Source organism: Phoca vitulina, unplaced genomic scaffold (assembly GCF_004348235.1).
Source record: "Phoca vitulina isolate PV1807 unplaced genomic scaffold, GSC_HSeal_1.0 scaffold29, whole genome shotgun sequence".
Lineage (NCBI taxonomy): Eukaryota > Metazoa > Chordata > Mammalia > Carnivora > Phocidae > Phoca > Phoca vitulina.
Genome location: NW_022589732.1, coordinates 12,146,197 through 12,166,589, shown reverse-complemented (window position 1 = coordinate 12,166,589; position 20,393 = coordinate 12,146,197). Strand labels below are relative to the sequence as shown.

The 20,393-nt window shown below is 59.4% G+C and overlaps 1 protein-coding gene across 2 annotated transcripts in view; it reads right to left on the bottom strand.

The window, feature by feature from the left end:
- UNC5B (unc-5 netrin receptor B) overlaps window positions 1–20,393 on the bottom strand; it is a 78,296-nt gene that overhangs the window by 2,370 nt on the left and 55,533 nt on the right. Inside the window, exons 2-15 of one of the 2 annotated variants that reach the window (XM_032423661.1) lie at window positions 15,450–15,674; window positions 11,493–11,636; window positions 10,926–11,029; window positions 9,963–10,143; window positions 9,187–9,354; window positions 8,305–8,469; window positions 8,048–8,080; window positions 6,043–6,237; window positions 5,302–5,691; window positions 4,566–4,653; window positions 3,530–3,698; window positions 3,154–3,387; window positions 1,055–1,204; window positions 250–414 (exon numbers count right to left, since the gene is read on the bottom strand). In XM_032423661.1, coding sequence (XP_032279552.1) covers window positions 250–414; window positions 1,055–1,204; window positions 3,154–3,387; window positions 3,530–3,698; window positions 4,566–4,653; window positions 5,302–5,691; window positions 6,043–6,237; window positions 8,048–8,080; window positions 8,305–8,469; window positions 9,187–9,354; window positions 9,963–10,143; window positions 10,926–11,029; window positions 11,493–11,636; window positions 15,450–15,674 — 2,411 coding nt within the window. The remainder of the gene's footprint in view (window positions 1–249; window positions 415–1,054; window positions 1,205–3,153; window positions 3,388–3,529; window positions 3,699–4,565; window positions 4,654–5,301; window positions 5,692–6,042; window positions 6,238–8,047; window positions 8,081–8,304; window positions 8,470–9,186; window positions 9,355–9,962; window positions 10,144–10,925; window positions 11,030–11,492; window positions 11,637–15,449; window positions 15,675–20,393) is intronic. The other variant, XM_032423662.1, reaches the window with a different exon arrangement.

The following is a 20,393-nucleotide window of genomic DNA, read 5'->3' as shown; positions in this document are numbered from 1 at the left end:
GCTGACCGGATCCGAGGTTGATGGTCTCCGTCCTCCCTAAAACCCACTCTCTGACTTAGATGTTGCCACGGGCCAAGCACAGCAAGTGGTAGCTCTGAGCAGAACTGCGCAGGTCCCAGCTCAGACTTGGGAGGGGAAGGGAACATGTCTTTACAGGAGACAGCACTCCCCCCCCCAGCTGAGGGGGGAGCATGGGGGTCTGAACGCTGTCCCCCCCGGCCCCACAGAGGGTCTGGCCTCTGGCCTCACCTCTGCCAGCGTGGCGTGCAGCTGGAAGATCTGGCCTTCCCCTTCTACCTGCCGCACACAGATCTTGCAGGTGAGCTCTGTGGAGGCCAGGCTGTGCCTCTCCAGGGTGAAGGTGCAGTGCAGGGCCTTCTGGCTGCCACTCCAGATGTGACAGAAGGGGATCTCCTGAGGGAGGGGCGGCAGGGTCAAGGACGGGAGGCGAGCCTGCCCTGCCCTCAGAGGCTGGTGATGAGGCCAGCCTCGGGGAGCGCGGGGACCTCTCAGTGGGCAGTGCAGGCCTCTCCATCCGGACAGGCAGAGGAAGAGGAGCTGGTCAAGGGCCCTTCAGCTGAGAAAGGGAGCATATGGGGGAGAAGGCACAAGTCTGGATGCGTGAGTGTGTGTGCAAGGGTGTGCATGCGTACGTGTACGCGTGTGCGCGCGCATGTGTGTCTGGGCTGGAAGCCTTGCAGACTCAGTGGTGTTGTGCGGATAGGTGCAGGCACGGGGATGTGACTACTGGGGAGTCCTCTGCATGGTCTACCAGGCATGAACACTCTTAGAGATGGTAAGGCCTCTCTGAAGGTGATGCGTATAGACATTTGTGTGTGGGAGTGTGCCATGGGGTGGGCACTGAGCGTGGGGCTGTGCCTCAGGATGACTGGGAGCGTGAAGAGTGGGGTGGGAGGGAGACAGAGACTGGGGGCGGGGGCGAGCCTAGAGGAAGGAGGCAGGGCCAAGGCCTGGGCAGGGGCACTGGTCTTCCCTGGGCAGCCCCTCAAATGCTCCCCCCTCCCCAGCTTCATTCCCCTCCCGCAGCCCTCACCTGGTACTTGGCCAGCAGCTTGCTTCTCCAGTGGGCATGGGGGATGTCGTGCAGAGAGAGGCGCAGGTTGTGGTAGCTGTCTTTAAACAGCAGGGGTTTGGGCTCCTCCACTAGATAGCCACCCAGCGTCCGTTCCAGCTCCAGCACGTCCTGAGGGCCAGGAGGCAATGGGAAGGGGGAGCCCATCACACTTGGCCAATGGGTTCTTCTTGCTGCAAGCTGGGGGTCTGGGGACACATGCGGGCAGTGGGAGCCAGGCTGTAGGCCTGAGGGCAGGCATCCATCGGAGCACGGGGCCGGGCATTTGGTAAGTGCTCAGAGAAGACACACCATGTGAATAGATGGATGAATGGACAGATAATGGGACAGATGGATAGATGACTGGATTTATAGATGACTGGACAGATAGATAGAAAAATGGATGCATAAATATAGACAGACAGATGGACGTGCAGACGGATATACAAATGGATGGGTAATAAATAGAAAGACAGATGGAAGGAAAGATGAATGAATGCTTGGTGATGGCTGGAAAGACAGATGGACTGCTGAGTGAATGAGTATACAAATAGATGGGCAGCAAGCTGGATGGATGATGGATGGATGGACGAGCGGATGGACGGACAGATGGGGACTGAAGAGATAAGGAATGCCATCAAGCCAAAATGTGGCAGCTCCCCTCCTGACCTCCACTCCATTCTCTGACCAAAGCTGGACCCTGGCCAATGCACCAGTGCTGAGGGATGCAGGCCGCAAGAGCATTTCCCAGAGCCTCCAACCCATTCGGGGCCTTCTGGAATTTCAGGCCAGCTTAGCCCAGCAGGAGACACTCACTCTCCCATGAGGCCTTTCCACCTGTGCTGCCTCAGTCCGTGACTTGGAGTTTGGGACAAGTCACATGCTACTAGGAGACAGGAACTGGAGGAGACCACAGACCATGGGTGGCGGGAGGCCTAGAGCTACAGGAAAGGGACCAGAGGCTTCACAGGGGGGTGGAAGGAAGGAAGAGGTTTACATGGGGCCAAGGGGCCATACTCTTCCGGTGTTAGGATGAGCCTGAAGTCCTAGGAACGCAGTGGAGGGCTGGGGAGGCAATGGGTGGGACTTGGAGGCGGGGATGGGGGGTGGGGGTGGGGGTGGGGGTGGGGTGGGCAGGGTGCTACTAACACAGGTCCACACTGCCACCATCAGGCTCTACGTGCCCAAATCTGACACCTTCACCTTTCTGCCCTCCCTGCCCAAACCACTGGCACCTGCCACAACCCCTCCCTCATGCAGGGGCACCGTCCGTCCTTTTGCATATACTCAGAACCTGGCCGTCAGCCCCCACGCCTCCCCTCCCCGCCCCTCCCCTCCCCCTCCCATCAGGCACTGGGTTCTGTCCATTCTGCTAACACAGCGGCCAACCCCCCGTCCTCGCGGCTGTCCCTGCCTGGTGTCCAGGGCCCAGTTGCAGCTTTCAGCTGGCCTCTCTGCCTCTTGTCCAGCCATTCCCCAGCATAGCACAGGGGCTTTCCAAAAGAGCGCCTGTGAACAGGGGTCCACCGCGTCTATGCCGCCGCCCACTGGATGGATCCCAAATTCCTGCTCATGGCTCCCAAGGCTGCTGGGAGCTGAGCGCTGCCCACCTCCCCAGCCCCATCTCTCTCCCTCTGTCACATACACACAGCCCCTGCAGGCTTCGTTCCCTGCAGGAACGACACACCTGCCTTTGCGTTAGCGGCTCTGCCTACCGGAAGGCCCTTCGGCCTCCTCGGCCTGGCACCCCTACTTGGCTTTCGGAGCTAGGTCTAAGGCTAACTGTGCTGTGAAGCCTTCTCAGGCCCTCCCCCTCCCAGTCGGGTGCTCCTCACCCTCCGTCAGGGAGCTCCCTATCTGTCTGCCCCTCCTCTAGCCTGGAGCTTGGTGAGGGCAGAACTGTGCCTGATTCCTCTCTGTATCTTGGGGGTCTGATGCCATTTCAGTGTTGGAGCAATGAATGACCGATTCATGAGGCTGATGGTGGAAGAGGGGTACCACAATTCTGGGGTGGGGGACACGGGAAGGCACGGCAGCTGGTGCGTGGGGGGCGCTGCACGGAACCGACGGCGAGGCCTTACCTTCAGGGCCGCGGGCGTGTCCTCCAGGCAGTAGACCCTGAGGCTGTACTCCAGGGAGGTGCAGAGGGCGGGGACGAAGATGGCCAGCTGGAGCCGCTTGACAGCCGAGCGGGAGTAAGACTCACCCGTGAACACGTAGGTGCCCAGCTGGTCCAACAGGATGTGGCAGGACCTGGCCTCCAGCTGACAGTAGCAGGGGGTGTTCAGGGTCTCCTCGTCCAGAGTCACCACCTCCTGCAGGGTGAAGCACGCAGGTCATGGCTGTGGAGAGGCCCACCCAGGCGGGGCCAAGAGAAAAGGGGCTTTCTCTCAGCTTTGGAGGCTTCCCAGAGCAGGTTCAGATAGCGGGCCCGGCCTCCCAGCCTCGGCTCCTCACCTCCCAGTGGCCCTGGTGGGCCTGGGTCTTGAGCTGGAAGATCCAGTCACCGTTGCTGACTTCAGCACAGTGGGGTACCGTGAGGATGACGGGGCGGCACAGCAGGAGGCCCGTGGGCCCACAGGTCACCGAGGGGCTCAATACTGTCTGGGTCCCTTCTGAAAGTGGGCTGGGGAGATGGCAAAGGGCAGGGGGCAGACAGTGAGGGGAAGCTGGAAGCTCAGCAAGGGCTGGGACTGGTGTGGGGCTCCCGCCTCCGCCCTGGCTCCTGGGTGGCCCAAGGCAGGTCTCCACCCCCTCCCCCGGGGCTCCCAGAGGTCAGGGGTTAAGGAGAGACAGAAGGATGGCACAGGCCTTAAGATTGTTCTCAGATTTCTGCTGTTCACGGCCAAGTTCTCACAGCCATATTTTTGTTCGCATTTTCAAGGGTTCTGTGCTCTTGGGATGTTTTGCACAAGTGTTGCTAAACTGCCCTCTAGAAAGCTGCTACCAGTCTGGGCTCCCGGCAGCGTGTCATGGGGGGCCGAGTCCCCACGTATTTGTCAATATGAAAGTTTTATCATATGAAAAAAAATCTGTAAATTCAAGAAGTAAAAAACTCCTAATATCTCATGGCTGTTTGAATTACTATTTCTTTGACTACAAATTAGGCTGAATATTTTTTCATAATCTACTGGCCTCTGTGTGTGTGTGTGTGTGTGTGTGGGTGTGTGTGTGCATCAGAGAGAGTATGCGTGAATCACTTCATATCCTCTGACCAGTTTTGTAGTGAAATGTTCAAAGCCTCTTTACATAGTAAGGATATTAACCTTTTGTCATAAGGTAGCTACTTTGTCAATTGCCTTTCAGTTTCGTGATTAGTCTAGCAGGTTTTGTATGTAATAAGATCTGTCAGTGTGTTCTTGGAGGACTACCTCTGGCCTTAGGATCAGGTGCAGAGTGGGGGATGATGATATCTGAACCCAGGGTGGACAGGTAGCAGGGAGAGGAAGAGGAGGGGGGCAGCCCAGGCCGGAACTGAGGTTTCTCTACTCACAGGGTGTTCTCTGCCTTGTTGATAAGGAGGTACATCTCATAGAACTTGCCCTGGGGGATGGCTCCATTGGGCACCAGCAGGCTGACCCCTAGGGGGAGAAGGAGGTCAGCAGGGAGGGGCTGGAGGGAGTCTAAGAGCTTAGAACAGGGGTGGGGGGGTGGCTCCTAGCTTAGGTCCGGAGGGGGGGAATACATCTCCCGAAATCCAGGTGGTCAACAGCAAGGGGTGGAGAGAGAAACTCTGGGGATTGGGTACAAGGACAGACCAGGTCACTGACAGGGGTGAGTTTGTCGGGTAACACAGGGGCCCCTGGCATTGTGAAAGGGTATAAAGATGGCAGAGACTCAAAGTCAGAAGGCCCCAATGCCAGCTCCAGCCCCAGATCCGTTTGAAACTGGGAAACTATCAACTGATGGCTTTGCAGCCTGAGATGGGCAGCCCTGCCTTCCCAGTGGTGCTCTGTAGGTCTGTTGAATTACGAAGAGGTATTCTCTCCTACTTAGCAGATGAGGTTTACAGAGTGGCTCGTCGAAGGTTCCCCTGCCTTAGTGGGGCAGAGAAAGGCCTGGACCCCAAGTCTTCTACTTTATTGTCCTTCTTCCCCCTGGGCCTCATGTTTCCCATCTGAGAAAAGGGATCAGGGAAGTCCTAGCTTCTATTGGTGGAGGGGGTGCTGGGGATGCCTACAGGGGACATGCTGAGGCCGGGCTGAGAGGCAAGCAGAGCAGGAGCCCACCTGTGCCCGGGATGCTGAGCCTCCCACCCAGGCAGCCGAAAGTGCCGCTGACGCTGCTCCCCGGGTCACGGGGCAGGCCCAGGAGCTGCTGGGGGCCGAGGCTAGCACTGCGCAGGTGCAGGAAGTGGGCATCCCGGGTGAGATCGCCAGAGTATGTGCCGGGCGGCAGGACCCCCAGCAGGTCGGCCCCATCGGGCAGGCCTGGCCCAGAGCTGGTGGTGCTGGAGTTGTAGACCTTGATCTTGAGACTGGGCAGGGGGTCCAGCAGGGGTGAGTTGGTCATGGGGATCTTGTCGGCTGAGTCCTGCAGGGCATACACGGGCCCGCGGTAGATGCCAGCACTGGCCGTGAGGTCCGGGGGCGCCGACGGGTGCAGGAGCTGGGGATTATCTGCAGGGGTTGGGGCTGCCGTCAGACCCAGCTGTGCCTCACTGGCCGGCTCCCATCCTCTGCTCCTACCGGGGGCCCTTCTCTTGCCAAATCCCACCCAGTGTTCAGCTGCCAAAGGCTCAACTGCCATCCGCTGCAGCAAGCTTTGGGGACTCACCACCTGGGCTGCTCCTCTTCCCTGTGTCTCTCTGATCTACACTCATCCAGTTATCTGTAGAGCAAAGTCTAGGAAAACCCTGGGAGGGATCAAGAGCCCCCGCTGCGGTCTGGCTGGTCTGGCCGGCTGCCCTGCCCCTCTGGGTGCCCCAGCCTGCATCTGTTCCCCCCTCCCAGGTATCCCCAGGTGCTTACTGGGCCTCGCAGTCTTGAAGTTGACGGGGTGGAAGCCGCCAGTGAGGGCGGCGGACGAGTCGGTGATGTCAGTGTCGAAGTCCCGGCAGTTACGGCGGTACACCACCACGCCCACCACCATGAGGACGCCCACGACCACGAAGGCGGACACCACGAGGCCTGCGTACAGTGCCACGTCCCCCGAGGCCTCCAGCACTGCGGGCACAGGAGGGCTGCGTCAGACCAGGTCCCGGGGCAGAGACCCAGGTCCCAGGACAGATCTGCGCTATGCTAGGTCCTAGTCTCAGGCCCCCCACGACTGGCCGGGACCTCAAGCAAGCCTGAACCACTCTGCACATCGGTCTCTGCAAGTAAAATGGCCTCAAGTCCCCTGCCCTGCTTTCCTCCCAGTGCTGAAAGACAGGCAAAATGACTCATCGTCTGTCCCAACAGTGAACTCATGGCTCATTGCTGACAAAGAGACAAGGGCTGTGGCTCAGTCTGTCCTGTCCTGGCCAGGAGGTTAACTGAGGGCCCCAATGCAGCCTGCAGCATATCCTCAGGCCGGAGGTCCCGGCTCCCAGAACTCTCTGCAAGCTGCCGTCCTGAGCTCAACTTCCATCCTCTGCTGGGGGTGGGGGTGGGGATGGAGGCAGAGAAGGAGCATGAGGAGGGAATGAGATGCAAGGCGATGCGGTGGAGAGGAGGAGAGCAGGTGGAGGGGAAGGAAGGGGCTCAGGGAGGCCACCCACGGCTCACTTCCCTCCCCCAGGCAGGCCGCTACCCAGCTGCAAATACCCCTGTACGGGCCAGACAGGAAGGTGTCAGGGTTAAGAGGGAGGGTCTACACGGCAGTGCCATCCGACCGAGCTTTCCACAGCGATGCACGTTCTATGCTGTGTTGTCCCATGTGACAGCCACGAAAATGTGGCCGGTGTGACTGAGGAACTAGGTCTTTAACAATGTATTTAATTTTAACTAAGTTAACAGGAAGTTGAGAGAGCCACACGTGGCCAGTGGCTACCACACGGGACAGCACACAGGCTGAGCCCAGATACCTGCTCTTCCTTCTTGTTTGTTTCAGGAGCTCCAGGAAGCACAAGTCCCGTCTCCCCTCCTGGGGGGTGGGGAGGCCTCAGAAAAGTAGGCCTGCTTTCCCTGCCTGGACCCTTCCAAGCCCCACTTCCCTGGTGCAGACTGAGCCTTCGGCAGGTAGGGCGTGGCTCAGTCCTGGTGTCTGCCTGCTCCCGCCGCCTTCTGGCCCCATCTCTCCTCAGTCGCCCTCATTTTTGGGCTCCCGGAGGTTCCTGGCCCCCGGGAGAGCTGCCAGAGGAGGCCCTCAAGGGCTTGGCTCTGCCTCCTGATGCTCTCCCTGACCACTGGGGGACACCAGCCCAGCCCCCCACTCTGAGCTGGGCCCAGGGCCTCACAGCTGATTTTATGATTCTGGAATTATTTGGAAATTACGGTTTAATTACCACAGGCCAATCTGCCTGAGCAGCTTTACTCCTCTGGGGCTGCCACAGCACAGCCTGGGGAGGAAGCTGACCAGCCCCTTGGGGCTGACGCTGGGCAGCGGGTTTCCTGGAGAACCTAGTCCCGCTGTTGGCGGTACAGTGAGGGGCTCCGGGTTGACAGTGTGGGCCTGGGTGCTGGCCCTGTCACAGAGAGGAAAGCTGAGGGTGCAAGGCTAAGAGCACCAGCTTTGGCCACATAACTAGTTAGATTCAAATCCTGGCTGGATCCCCGGTCAGTCCCTTCCCCTCTCTGAGCCCCATCTTCTTCCGTCACGGGAGGCTGGGGACGGTGTCCTTTCTGTCAGCTGCTGGTCTGCCTATCTGCACGCGATGGAGGTCGTGACGCGTGCAGCACCGGGGGCCGGGGGACCCCATGGAGGGTGGGTGAGGGGGCACCTTCGAGTCTCCCTGTCCCCCACCCTGCCCTGCACCCCACACCCCGGAAAAGCCAGTCAAGGAGAGCCAGGGATCCCCCAGAGGAAAGAGGACAGCCATGAAATGGGACTTACGGTGGCTTTTGGGGTCACTTAGAGTTTTCTTATCTGTCGAGGGAAATAAAGGGAAAGACAATGACATAGGTGGCAGAGAACGGGTGGTGAGGTGACAGGAAACGCGCAGATGAGATGATGCACGTGGCGGGTGGGCAGAGGCCCCCAGGGGCTGCTCCCCCGCAGCCCGCACCGGATGCCTGGGGCAGGCTGGGGGGGCCCCACTCGTCCGGCTTGAGCCCCCACCCCCAGGGGGCCCTGCCGTCCCAAGGACTCACTCTGCACGCACAGCCCGTCCGTGCAGTTCTTGGAGTCGAGCAGGGTCCCGCTGCAGTCCCGGCCTCCGTTCTGGGGCGGGGGCGCCATGCACTCTCGGCTGCGCCAGTGGGCACACTCGGTGCTGCACGCCGACCACTTGCTCCACTCCGTCCACGCTCCGTCGACTGTGGGAGCACGGCACACAGCACGTGGGACACCGCGCGCTTCCGCACACACGTCCCCGCGCGCTACGGCAGGAGAGGGAGCCAGGCGCAAGCACAGCCACCCCCAGCCACGGGGCCCCGTGCCAGTGCGGCCGGGGGCGCTGGGTGGGCGGGCAGAACACACGCACACACGGTCCCTCACACAGACGCAGCCCAGGGCACTCACAGGGACTCAAACCCAAGGCAAACACACAAGAACATAAGAGCCGGGACAAAACCAGGCATGCAAGGGACCCACGGGAGGGGACGCGCAGGGTGAGGCGAAGATGAGAGGAGAAGAGAGGACCTTTGCAGGATTAGGAGTGGCGGGCAAGACGTGTCTAGGTCAAGGGCAGGAGCACAGGCTCCTACTGACCCCAGGCAGCGCTGGGACCCCGGCCCTGGGGGCTGACACCGAGAACCCTCAGCCTGGGGGCAGGAGAGCCCACCCCTCCGACGGCAGCTCTGTGCCCGTGTCTGTCTCTCTAGCAGCCGGGCGCAGAATGAGAGGCCAGAGGCCGCGGCATCCCGTCCGGCCTGCTCCGCGAGCCGCGGGCCCCAGGACAAGCCCCTTCTGCCCCCCACAATGGGGAGAGAACGGCCATCCTGAGCGTGGCAGCCGACACAGCACAGAAAGTGGGGCTGGGAACTGGGCTGGGAACCGGGGTGGGCGGGCTGCCGGCTGGCCCGCGGCCTTACCTGGGCACACGGTGGTGCAGGCGGTCTTTTGGAAGGCCTGGCCCTCACAGAAGGCGCCTCCATTGAGCGGGGCCGGGTTGGTGCAGGTCCGCGTGCGCTTCTGCCAGCCACGGCCGCAGCGGTTAGAGCAGGGCGACCACTCTGCCCAGCTGGACCAGCCACCGTTCACTGCGAGGGCAGCGGGTGTCACCTGCCGGGCCTGGCCCTGCGAACTGTGGGCCCCCTAACCCCATCTCCAGCCCCCACGAGGCCCTTCTGCTGAGGCCTGGCCTTTCCTAACTGGACCCCTCCTGCCGTAGCACCGGGGACAGATCTGGGCTACAGCCGTCAGCACCAGAGGGGACCAGGGAGGTCACGGTCTATCCCCAGCCTCATTGTACAATGACAAACGATGGTCCAGAGAGCGCTGACGCTTACCCAAGGTCACCCGGTAATGGAGCCCAAAATGGGGTTCTTTCTACCACATTCGAGGCCTCTCAGCTATGGCTCTGCCTCTCCTGCCCAAGGGAACAGCAAGGAAGAGCCTGCAGGCCTAGGCGGCCACTCCTCACTCTGCTGGGACGCCAGGCTCGGGCATGAGGATACCGACTGGGCCCCGTTCCAACCCCAAACCCAGGAGGGCCTGACTTGACTGCTAGCTTGGCTGTGTGATCTCGGTGAAGGCCCCTCCCCTCTCTGGGCCTCAGCCGCCCAGCTGTCCCCCGGGGCCCTGCTGGCCTCCTGGGCAGGACGCGGTGAGAGGGCTGACGGCCCGGCTGCCCCCGGGTGGGCCGTACCGTAGACCGTGATGGTGGCGGTGGTACTGCGGCGCTTGGCTACAATGTTCTTGGCCACACAGGTGTAGTTGGCCGTGTCCGACAGGCGGGCCTGGCGGATGATGAGGTTGTGGTCGATGGTGAGCAGGAAGTTGGTGTCCTGGGTGGGGTCGATGATGTCCTCATTCTTCAGCCACTCCACCTGCAGGAGTGCGGTTGTGGGGGCGTGAGGGCCTGCTGCCTACTCACCTGCATCCCGGGGAGTGGGCCCTCTGTGGAGGGGAAGGGAGGGCGGCCAAAACCAGGATAGCAGTTCTATGCATGGCCACCCACGGTGGTGACACGGTGAGGCAGGCCCTCCACGGGCCAGGCCCTGTGCTGGGTGGTACAGAACCCAGTGCTTGTGACAACCACCCAGCAGCTGGACGGCCTCAATTTCATCAAATGGAGGGCGGCATTTATTAGCATCGACCCCACAGGGATGTTGCAAGGACCAAACACGTTAGTGTGGAAAGTGTGAAGAATAGTACTTAGCTCCCCGGAAGTGCAAAATAAGCATTAGCTAGTAGTGCATGCCTTCACCATTAAGGCAAAGGCCACGTGGGGTGCATCATGTTTAGGCCCACGCATTATGGAGACCCTCTGGTGTCCATAAAGCTGGCGCTTTGGCTTCTGGGTGGGGAAGGAGGATTCGGCCACTGGCTTAGTCTTACAAGAGACTGAGCCTGGGGCCTGCCCAAGTAGCCCTTGGGGATCTTGCCCCAGCTCTGCCCCATCCCTCGGGGTTATGCCTGTGGAGGGCCTGGCTGGGGTCCACACATTCTGAGTTCTGCAGAGGTGGTAGTTCCCTTCTCTGTCTCAAGCCTTGATATTCCCATCTATGAAATGGGGAGAGCTCTGGGAGGCTGAGGCACCGTGGCTGGTAGTAAATACCAAGCCTGGCTGGTCTCTGCCATGCCTAGTATTCCCCTTGTCCCCCCTCACCTCAGCCACAGGCACCCCCTCCGGTGGCCGGCACTGCAGGAGAACCTCCTGGTCCAGGGGCACTTCCTTGCCCAGAGGCTCCTGATCGAAGTTCTTGCGCAGGTCTGGGAGAAGGAAGAGGGGTCACCAGGCACAATGAGGTGGAACCGAAGCCTGAAGCGCCCCGCTCTAGCCACTAGGTGGGAGTGCACACCAAGGGAACGGGCTCGACCTGGGGCATTTCCTTGTCACCAAAGTGGGGCCTCACCGGGTGGAGCTGGGGGAACAGGTTTCCCTCCCTGACTCTGGGGTACTAAGCACAGAACAACCCAGGATGGTGCGGAAGCAGGCAGCTCCCTTTACAGAAGTAGGTGAAAGGGGCCGTTAGAAATCCTGAGGCCAGAGGTGGCCCCGTTCTGGGTCTAGGAGGCTTCTTCTGAGCGGGCACCCACGGGCCCTGACGTCCCTGCGGTGGGCATCTTCAGCCAGGGATGCCCCCACAGAGGAGGAACTTCCTTTCTGGGGGGGGCACGGGCAAGGGGAAGGGGCCCCGGGGGAATGGGGTGCGGGGGTGTTGGGACGGCGTACATGCGATGCGGACATAGGCCCGGCGACTCTTGGTGGTGCCGGCGGAGCTCCAGGCCACGCACTGGCACCAGTAATCCTCCAGCCCGAACAGCTCCTCCACCTGCTGCCGGGACACCTCGATCTGGACCTCCCGTACCCGCAGGCCTGAGAGGGGGAGACGGATGTCAGCAGGGGGCGGGTCTGAGGATGGGAAGCAGGGGCCATGGCACTGGGATATCTGTCTCTCTTCTGCCAAGTGCCTCTCGTTTCCATGTATTTCCCTGGCCCGAGCCACCACTGCCACTCCCCTGAAGACTGCCCCGGCTAGCGCAAGCCCTCTGCCCCCGTGCCAGCCATGTCCTGCCCTAAAGCCGGGGTGTGCTCTGCAAAATGCACAAATGCCACATCACTCCCCTGGTTGTGCCTCCAGTCCTCACAACACAAAGACCTCAATCCTCCACATGGCTGCCAGGCCCTACACCGTCTACCCGCCACAGCCTCCCTGGGCATCTTCCCCGCAGCCACAGGGCCTTTGCACATCCAGTTCCCTGCCTGGAACTCTCTTCTGTCCCCCCTGCGGCCAATGGACTCCCAGTCACCATCAGCTTTGGGCTGGGCCTCACTTCTAGAGGGAAGGCCCCTCTGACCCTGGCCCACCCCAAGTACCACACTGAGCACGACTGGGCTGTGCAGTTCTCTTTCCCTGCCCAGCCTGGTTTCCCCACAGCACTGACCACTCTCTGGAACTGTATCATCTATTGATGTGGTCACGTATGAATTACATATTTCCTGCAGGAGAATAAAGCAGGGCTTTGCCCTGTTTACTGCTGGGGCCCAGGACCTGGCACAGAAAAGGTGTTCCACAAATATGTGAAGACAGCATGTGGCCTCTCTCTGGGTAGGAGCTGGAGCTGGTGGGAGGCCCCTCTTCCTGGGAACCCTCCAATCTCTCAACAGCTCCCTACTAGGGCCTGGAGGCCTCTCTGGATAACTGGGTCCACCAGCCTGCCCAGGAAGGATCAGTCACTCTTCTGCCAACCCTCGACAAAGCCCCTTATGCTCAGAAAAGGAACGAACCCTTCTGGGTTAGGATGACCATCCAAAGCTCTTCCCCAAAGCTTGTGGGAGGACAGCAAGGCCTCCTCCTCCAGGAAGCCCTTCCTGACTACCCCCATTTTCAGAATCCCTAAAGCTGCTCCTCCCTGCCATGTGTACCAGCTCATCCTCTCATGCTTACACGTGGGTTCTGATAAGCCCCTCAAGGGCAGGATTGCCAACACTACGTGCTACTGTGGCATGGTGGTCAAGTGTAGGGTTGGATGGCTGGACAGGTCTGAATCCTGGCCCCAACCTGACTCCCCAGCTGTGTGACCTTCACTCAGTTACTCAGCCTCTCTGAGCCTCAGTTCTCTCATCATGGTAGACACTCAGCATGACAATCACTCTGCCATAGCACCCAGCCAAGGCTGAATACAAATCTACTCTGGAAGGTCATGTGGATCTCATGCAGCCCCTTCCTTCCACATGTGAAGAAACGGAGGCTCAGAGAGGGTCAGTGGCAGGCCCGACGTCCCACCTCAAGGTGCCGGCAGAGCTGAGATCAACCATCTGTGTCTTGGCCTGGTTAGAGCTCTACTCTCCCAGTGAAGTGCATTGCCTTCGCTCTCCTGGATCATGGGGTAGGATGGCCTTTGCACTGGGAGCCCAGACAGTGAGGAAAACCCCAGGGATCTAAGTGGGAGGGGGCTGGGGGTCTGCCATCGGGGAGCATCGGGAGGGAAGAGGCTGCTCCTGGGGGACTGGCTGGGCCTGCTCACAGTGGCTGCCCGGAGTCCTGGCTCGACCAGCAAAGCGGCGTCGCCCAGGCCAGCACAGCCGGGTCCCCCACCCCTCATTCACTGGGCTGTGAAACTGGAAGGGGGGGTCCCTCTCAAGGGGGTCATCCATCCAGAAGCCCCCAACAGCTGGACAGACAAACCATCACCCAGTGGGGCTCAACACCTTGGTGATGGTCACCAGCAGACAGAGAGAGGACAAGGACCTTCAGTCGCCCAGACTTGGGCCCAGCACCAGGTGTGCCCCTCTCCGGCCCGGCGGCCACCTGGCAGGTGGCGCCTGGGCCGGGACACCCAGGCTTGGGCTGCTTGCCCCAACCCGGCATGAGCTGGTGGCTGGGGGGCTTGTCTCGGCTCTTCTGGCCCCCAGCTGTCATCCTCTGTTCTTCCAGGGTCTCCAGGAGTGCCAGGGTGGGGAGCAGGAGGCTGAGGAGGAACCAGCCACACGGCTGCCAAGGCAGCGCCCACAGGACAACGGTCTATTCTTTGTCGCTAATGGGGACCAGAGTGCCCCAATTTCGGGGTCTGGCAGGGCTCGCGTGCCTGGTAGCAGGGGAGAAGAAGCCATGCTGTTACTATTACTTGTAATTGCAGGGTTTGTGAGAGGCCCCAGCAGGGTACACCATCCCTTTGCTCGGTCTAGACCCCCACCACTGACCTCCGATCAGGGCCAGAGGGGCTCAGGGGGACAGAGAAATAAGGACAGGTTTCGAGAGGAAAGAGGCCAAGAAAAAGCCAGAAAGAGGATAGAAGAAATGGGGTTTTACTGAGTGCCTGCTGGGTCCTGGCACTATGCTCAACACTGCAGGCCCCACTGTGTTCCACCCCCATGGGCACCTTCCGTTAACATCCCAATTTACAAGGAGAGGAAGTGGGGCTCAGAGAGGGTGACGGACTTCCCAGAGTCACACAACCAGAGACTGGGAGCAGCTGGGGTAGGTTTCTTTTCTCTCTCTTTTAAAAATCCCTTATTTTATTTTTTAGATTTTGGGGGAGCATAAAACTGCAAATCTATTTTCTAAAATTCTTTCAAAATGTTGGTAAAATATATATATAATCTAAAACTTACCATTTTAACATATACAGTTGAGTGGCATTAAGTACATTCTGGGGTATGGTTTTAAGTCTGGGTGGTTCTGAAATCTGCGAGCTTTTCACAGAAAAACGAAGTTGGAAGGAGGGAGAAAGGAGAGAGAGTGAGAGAGAGCATGCTGTGGGGGAGACAGAGAGACAGACATAAGGGAAGACAGACACAGAGAGACAGGGGTGAGAACGGAGAGGCCGGAGACACAGAAGGAAACAAGACAAGGCTGAAAAAGAAGCGAGAGAAGGATGAGGGAAGAGGTGGTGGCAGCAAGACCAAAGCAGAGGCGGCTGTGGGGCGAGGGGTCCCGGGCACCCGGGCCTGGCTGGGCTGCCTGGCACTGGCCACCTGCAGGTCACCAGCAGCAGTATGGCCCTGTTCCCCGGCCTGAGCCCTGGAAAGGACCCCCTGAGGGGCCTGGGGACACAGAAGTCCACACCTGGCCTCGGGGGCACTGCTGGGGGTGCCCAGGACCCCACGTGCATCTTCCTCTCAGGATCCGGGCTATGTCCTAGCACCACCTCTATGGTTATTTACTTGCTAATATCAACCTCGTCTTTTAACCGAAAACAGCTGATCTCTATGGAGGAGACGCATCCTTCTCACGAACGGCAACAGAATCGCTCCCCACAAACCCAGAGGCCCTCTGACACTAACGATGATCTAGGATTCTGGGTACGTGCTGGGGGCCAGGGCTGCAGACAGGGCAGCTCCTCTTCATTATGCAAGGGGCACGGCAGGTGCTGGGGTGTGCGTGTGTGCCTGTAAGAACTCTAGCACCCCCCCCCCCCATTGCTCCCTGATGTAAGCTGGAGATGGAGAGAGAAGGATTCGGTGCTCTTTCATTTGGTAACCCAACCAGACAGGGACATGTGGTCAACCGCTGGGGAGATACGGATCCAGGATGAACCCCAGAGGGGAAACTGAGGCCCAGGGGGAGCCATGGCTGTGTGAAGTCTCACACGGAGCCCAGGGTGGAGCCAGGCCCAGGACGCAGCGTCCCTGGCACCCCTGGGCCCTGGTGTCTTGGGGGTGACCGGACGAGTGGGGCAGGCTCACCCGTGGCCTCATCCAGGCCCTCCTGCGTGACGTGGTCATTCTGGCTGACCCACTCGCCGTTGCACTTGAAGTAGATCTGTGTGGCGGGGAAGGCGCGGCAGCGCAGCTCCACCGGCTTGTTCTTCACGATGTAGGCGTCCTGGGGCTCCTGCAGGAAGTGGGGCAGGGGCTCAGCCGGCACCGACGGGAAGGAGTCGGGGAGCACCTCGCTGCCAGAATCCGTGCCTGTGGAGGGAGGGTGGGCTCCGTGAGGCTGCAGGCTAAGAGGAGGGGATGGGCAGCTGGAGACCAGCCGGGAAGCCCTCTGTGACCCCGGCAAGGTCTGGCACTCCTGGGGGCCTCAGTTTCCCCATCCCACCCAGCTCTTAAGAGCTTGTGCTTTGGAGCCAGTCCTAGCTCTCTGATACTGGGCGATTCTACTTCTTTACAGATCGAGATGTCAGGGTGGCCTGGAGAGCTGAAGTGATCCATCTGGACGAGGATACCCCTCTAGCCCTCCCCAGTGTCCCCTGCACTGGACCTACTGAGCCTCCCTCCAGTTTCCCACGGTGATGCTCCAGGACGTGAAGGGCTGGAATGGGGCTGAGGCCAGAGCACAAAGCAGGCTAGCTCTGCCCTGAAGTCACAGCTGCCCTTGGCAGCCCCGGCCAGCCAGGCTGGTCCAAGTGGAGAGACAAACCAGGACCCACAGAGGCATGAGGTGGGGTGAGGTGGGGCGGGTGGCTGCACCGGGCCTGGATTCCTTGGAGCTTGGCACCCCCACAGGGCCTCCTCCTCCAGAATGCCCAAGGCAGGCAGCAGCATGGACGGGGAGACCACCTCCCCAGCAGCCTTTACACAGAGCCTCCCCTCCTCTGGGCTGTGTCTCTGCCCCACTCCTTAGCCTTTCCCACCTCAGCCAAACCCACACCCTCCACCCTAACCACAGACAAGAAAACTGCAGAGCCTGGGAACGCAGATAGGCTGTGCCTCCAACAACGTCCTCCCCAACAAGGGGCCAAATGGGAACACTGGCCCACTGGCCTCCCTGGAAACAACAGCGCCTCATGAGGTGAGACAAACAGGAAGGGAGAGGGGCTGGCCAGCAGCAGCGCTGGGAGGGAGGGAAACCAGGCCAGGCCAGCCCATTGGTTCACCATCCACTTAGGAAAATTGACTTTCCAACACCAAGCGCCAAACAATCAGGTGGCTGGGACAAGCAGTGGGGGGCCAAGCTCCAGAGGGAACAATGAATTAAACTGCAGGAGTGTGCATCCGCCCAGCCCCTCATAGCCGGCCATGGCCTGCCACTGTTGCACAACCCAGTCCCTCAAGTGGGGGGGCGGCCCAGGAGGCACTTATCCCCCAACCCAGGAGGCCACGATGGGCCATGCATTGGCCCCTAGGTGCAAAGGGGCCAAGGGGACACTCCGTTCTCCAAGAGCAGAATGAACAAAACATGCCATCTCTTTGTGGACCAGGAGCTCCTGCTAAGACTTGGGGTGGGGGGGGCGTTCAGGCACTCTGAGAACATGCATAGGTTGTCACTGGCTCCAGGCACTCGGTCCCGGGTGGAGTGTGTGTGTGTGTGACCTGCGGGAGCGAAGGGGAAGCCCGCAAGAAGGTGTGAATCCAGCTCCACCCAGCATGTTCTGTGTGACCCTAGGATAGCCCTTTAACTCCCAGCGCGTTACTTCGTCTCTGAAGATGGCAGGGAGGTCAACACCCTCCCCTGGGCTGCTTTGAGGACCACACGAGCTAGATAAGCATGAGCGCCCAGGAGGGTCTAGCACATAGTAGGTGCAAGCTGTTGCATGAAAATGGCAACTAACGTTCGCCTCGCATTAGGTACTGTGTTGCTAGAACTGTACACAGTCAGCTTACCTAACTCTTGCAACAACTCTGTAAGGTACTCATGTTAGTCTTTGGTTTATATGTGGGGCAACTGAGGCTCCAGGACGTGAAGCAACCTGCTCTAGGGCACAGAGCTCGCAAGAGGCAGAGCCAAGGTTTGAACCCGATAAACAGACCCCGGCGTCTGGGATGCTGCCCGCGCGGCTGGCCACCGGAGTAGCTCAGTAACATGGGGAGTGTCCCCGCGTCCGAGAATCCTGATACATCCTGACGCCAGCCAGGACCCCACAACTCTAAGAGCTCTCTCATTAAAGGGTCAGCAAGGTTGGAACGGCCCTTGTTTTGAAGATGAAGACCATCTGCATGGGGTAATGACTGACCGAGGCTCCCTGGCTAGGGGGCAGCTAAACTGGGAAGAGCCCTGAGGATCCTGGGGCTTCTCCACGCCCACTTCCCTCTGCCAGGCAGGGAGACCCCTTCTTTGTAGGTAGAAGACTGGCAGCCCCTAGGCTCTGGGAGCTTGGGCAGTTGATGGCAAGATGAAACAGTGCCCAGTGAGCTGGACAGTGTCTCCCAGGCGACTGAGAGCGGGTGGAGCCAGGGGGGCTGTGGGCAGCAGAGCACCTGCAAGGTTCCAAGCCCCCCCACCAACTGCTGCGAGCACCCTGCTTGTCTCAGGTATGGGGGGTGTGAGGCAGGGCGCAGACTTCAGACGCAGCCACCTCTGGGTCTGAAGTCACCCTTCCTGACCTCAGGCACCTCATCCGTGAAATGAGGGGACCAGGCCTCCCTCTGGAGGGTGGGAGAGAAGGTGCATGGGAGCCTGTGGGTCCAGGCACCTGCTAGCTCTCCTTTCTAACCGTGCGGCCCCCAGCCCCCAGGTGATGGCTGTCTTCGCTCTCTGCGGCACTGCAGCCTGTATTTATGACTTGGTTTTATAACCCTAATGCGGCTCATTTATAAAGCAGGCGCAGACGCGGCGGAGGAAAGTAAACACGAGACATCCATTAGTGCAGCAGGGCCCGAGCCTGGCTTCCCCTGGCCCCACCTCTCCTCTCCACCCTGGCACAAAGCTTCCTCTCTGGCCTTGGCAGGAATGCGGCTGGGGATCCTCATCGGTGCCTCTCCGGCCCTGCCAAGCAGGGGGGCTCTCGATGTAGCTACTTGCAACGTCCCCACCCCCCAGGTGTCCTGGATTCAGATGTTGCCAAGAGACAAGAAGGACCAGGTCTGACCTGAGAATTCCTCCCCAGGCGGACCACCGGCAGACTGTACGCTTGCCAGGCATGTAGTAGGTGCTCAGTGAATGCAAATTCAATAAAATTGCTAAGCTGGGCTCCCGCCCTCATTAATGGACACTTCTCCTTGGCTTGACCCCTGGCTTGGGCCCTCGCAGTTGAGGGAGGCTCCACAGGCATCCCAGGTGAGGGCCAGCCTAGAGGGAGAAGAGTGATGGAGTTTCAGGGTCCCCGGGGGGCTTCCTCTGCCTGCAGCTTTCCTCTGAACTCACGGAGTCTCGCATCAACCCACACAGAGCTTCTGAAACTTCTTTGGTCTTTAGTGTCTTGGTAATTTTTATCCCAAGGCGAAAAGAAATTCCTAGTGGTTCTGTTTATTAGATAGTTAGATCCAAACAGCTTGTGTGTGTGTGTGTGTGTGCGTGTGTGTCCTTCCTAACAACTTGGTAGCCATATTGTTGAAAAGACAATACCCATAAATAGGAGGAAAAAATAAGATTCGTATTCCATTCCTAAAGAGCCACACTGGCTAGTCACGGGGGTGTGCACACGGCTTGGGCACAGCTTCTCAAGTCTTGGAATCAGACTGGCCCCTCCACCCTCATTGTCTGTCGCAGAGTACTTCTACCTCTGCAAAGACAGGATGCTGTGTAAAGGACAGAAGTGTGATACAATGTTGAAATTGAAAGCTATCTTGAGCAAACAGTTGTGGAGGTGTCCAGCAAGCTGTTCAGCACAGCTGTCTTTCCTCCAAGATGAACAATTTCCCATAGCACCCCTGGGAATGTGTGCAGCACCGTGGGGTGCTTTGGCACACTGTTTGGGAAACTATTATTATGCCCCTTCTACAGACGAGGAAACGGAGGCCAAGAGAGACGAAGTACCTGGCACAGGGCCGCACAGCCAGGAAGCAGCAGAGAGCGAAGGGGCAAATCCAGGCATTCGGGTACCTGAATCTGACTTCTGAATTGGAATTGGCATTTGCTTCCACTATGTGGCACGTACTTTAAATATTTTGCCCAATTTACTTCCCACAACCCCCAAGGTGACGATTATCTTCCCATTTTCCAGATGAAGACACGGGGCACCCAGGGACTTGCCCCATGGCAAGGTCCCCTAGTCAGTGGGAGGAAGGGCCATCTCTCCCCATCACCTGTCACCCTGGCTTCGCTACAGCTCTTCACAGAGGAGACTCAAACACCCGAGAAGAGCCCCCAGCGGAGGACAGCCTGCTTCTGCCAGGCCGGATCCGGATCTGGAGTTCCAGCTGACGGGAAAATATCCCACGTCAAGTGCATTTTTCTAACAGCAGAACTCATTTAAAAGGCAACCTGCCTTTAAAGCCACATACACGAACGGCCTGGCTATCCCAGGATGAAGGTAGGAGGGCGCATCCTCGAACAGATGTAACCACAGACGGTCAGATGTGGGAAAACGCCAGGAGGTCTGGGTCTGCACCCCGGCTGGGGGCTGGTGTCGCCGCTGGCCTTCCTCTGACCTCACAGCCCCCATCTCGAACACCGGGAAGCTGCTGGAACCAATCTCTCAAGCCTTACTCTGGTTCGATCACGTTGAGATTGGAAGGTGCCTTACCGTGGAATCTGTCCGTGTAGGATGGTGTCCCACTGGGTCCATTTTTAATTCCTGAAGCGAATTTCCTTCAAGCGTGGTCACCTTTTTTGCCACTGTTAATCCTCGCTCAAAGGCCCCGCACAGACCGTGGTCCTACGGCACTCTTTGCTGCTAGGCTCCACCAACCAAGCCCAGGCCCTCCCACCCCAGGCCTCAGCTCACCAGGACCACCAGCACCTCCAGGTTGGACCTCTGGTGGGCGCCATTCAAACCCTCACTTCCAATTTACCTACAGCTGCCT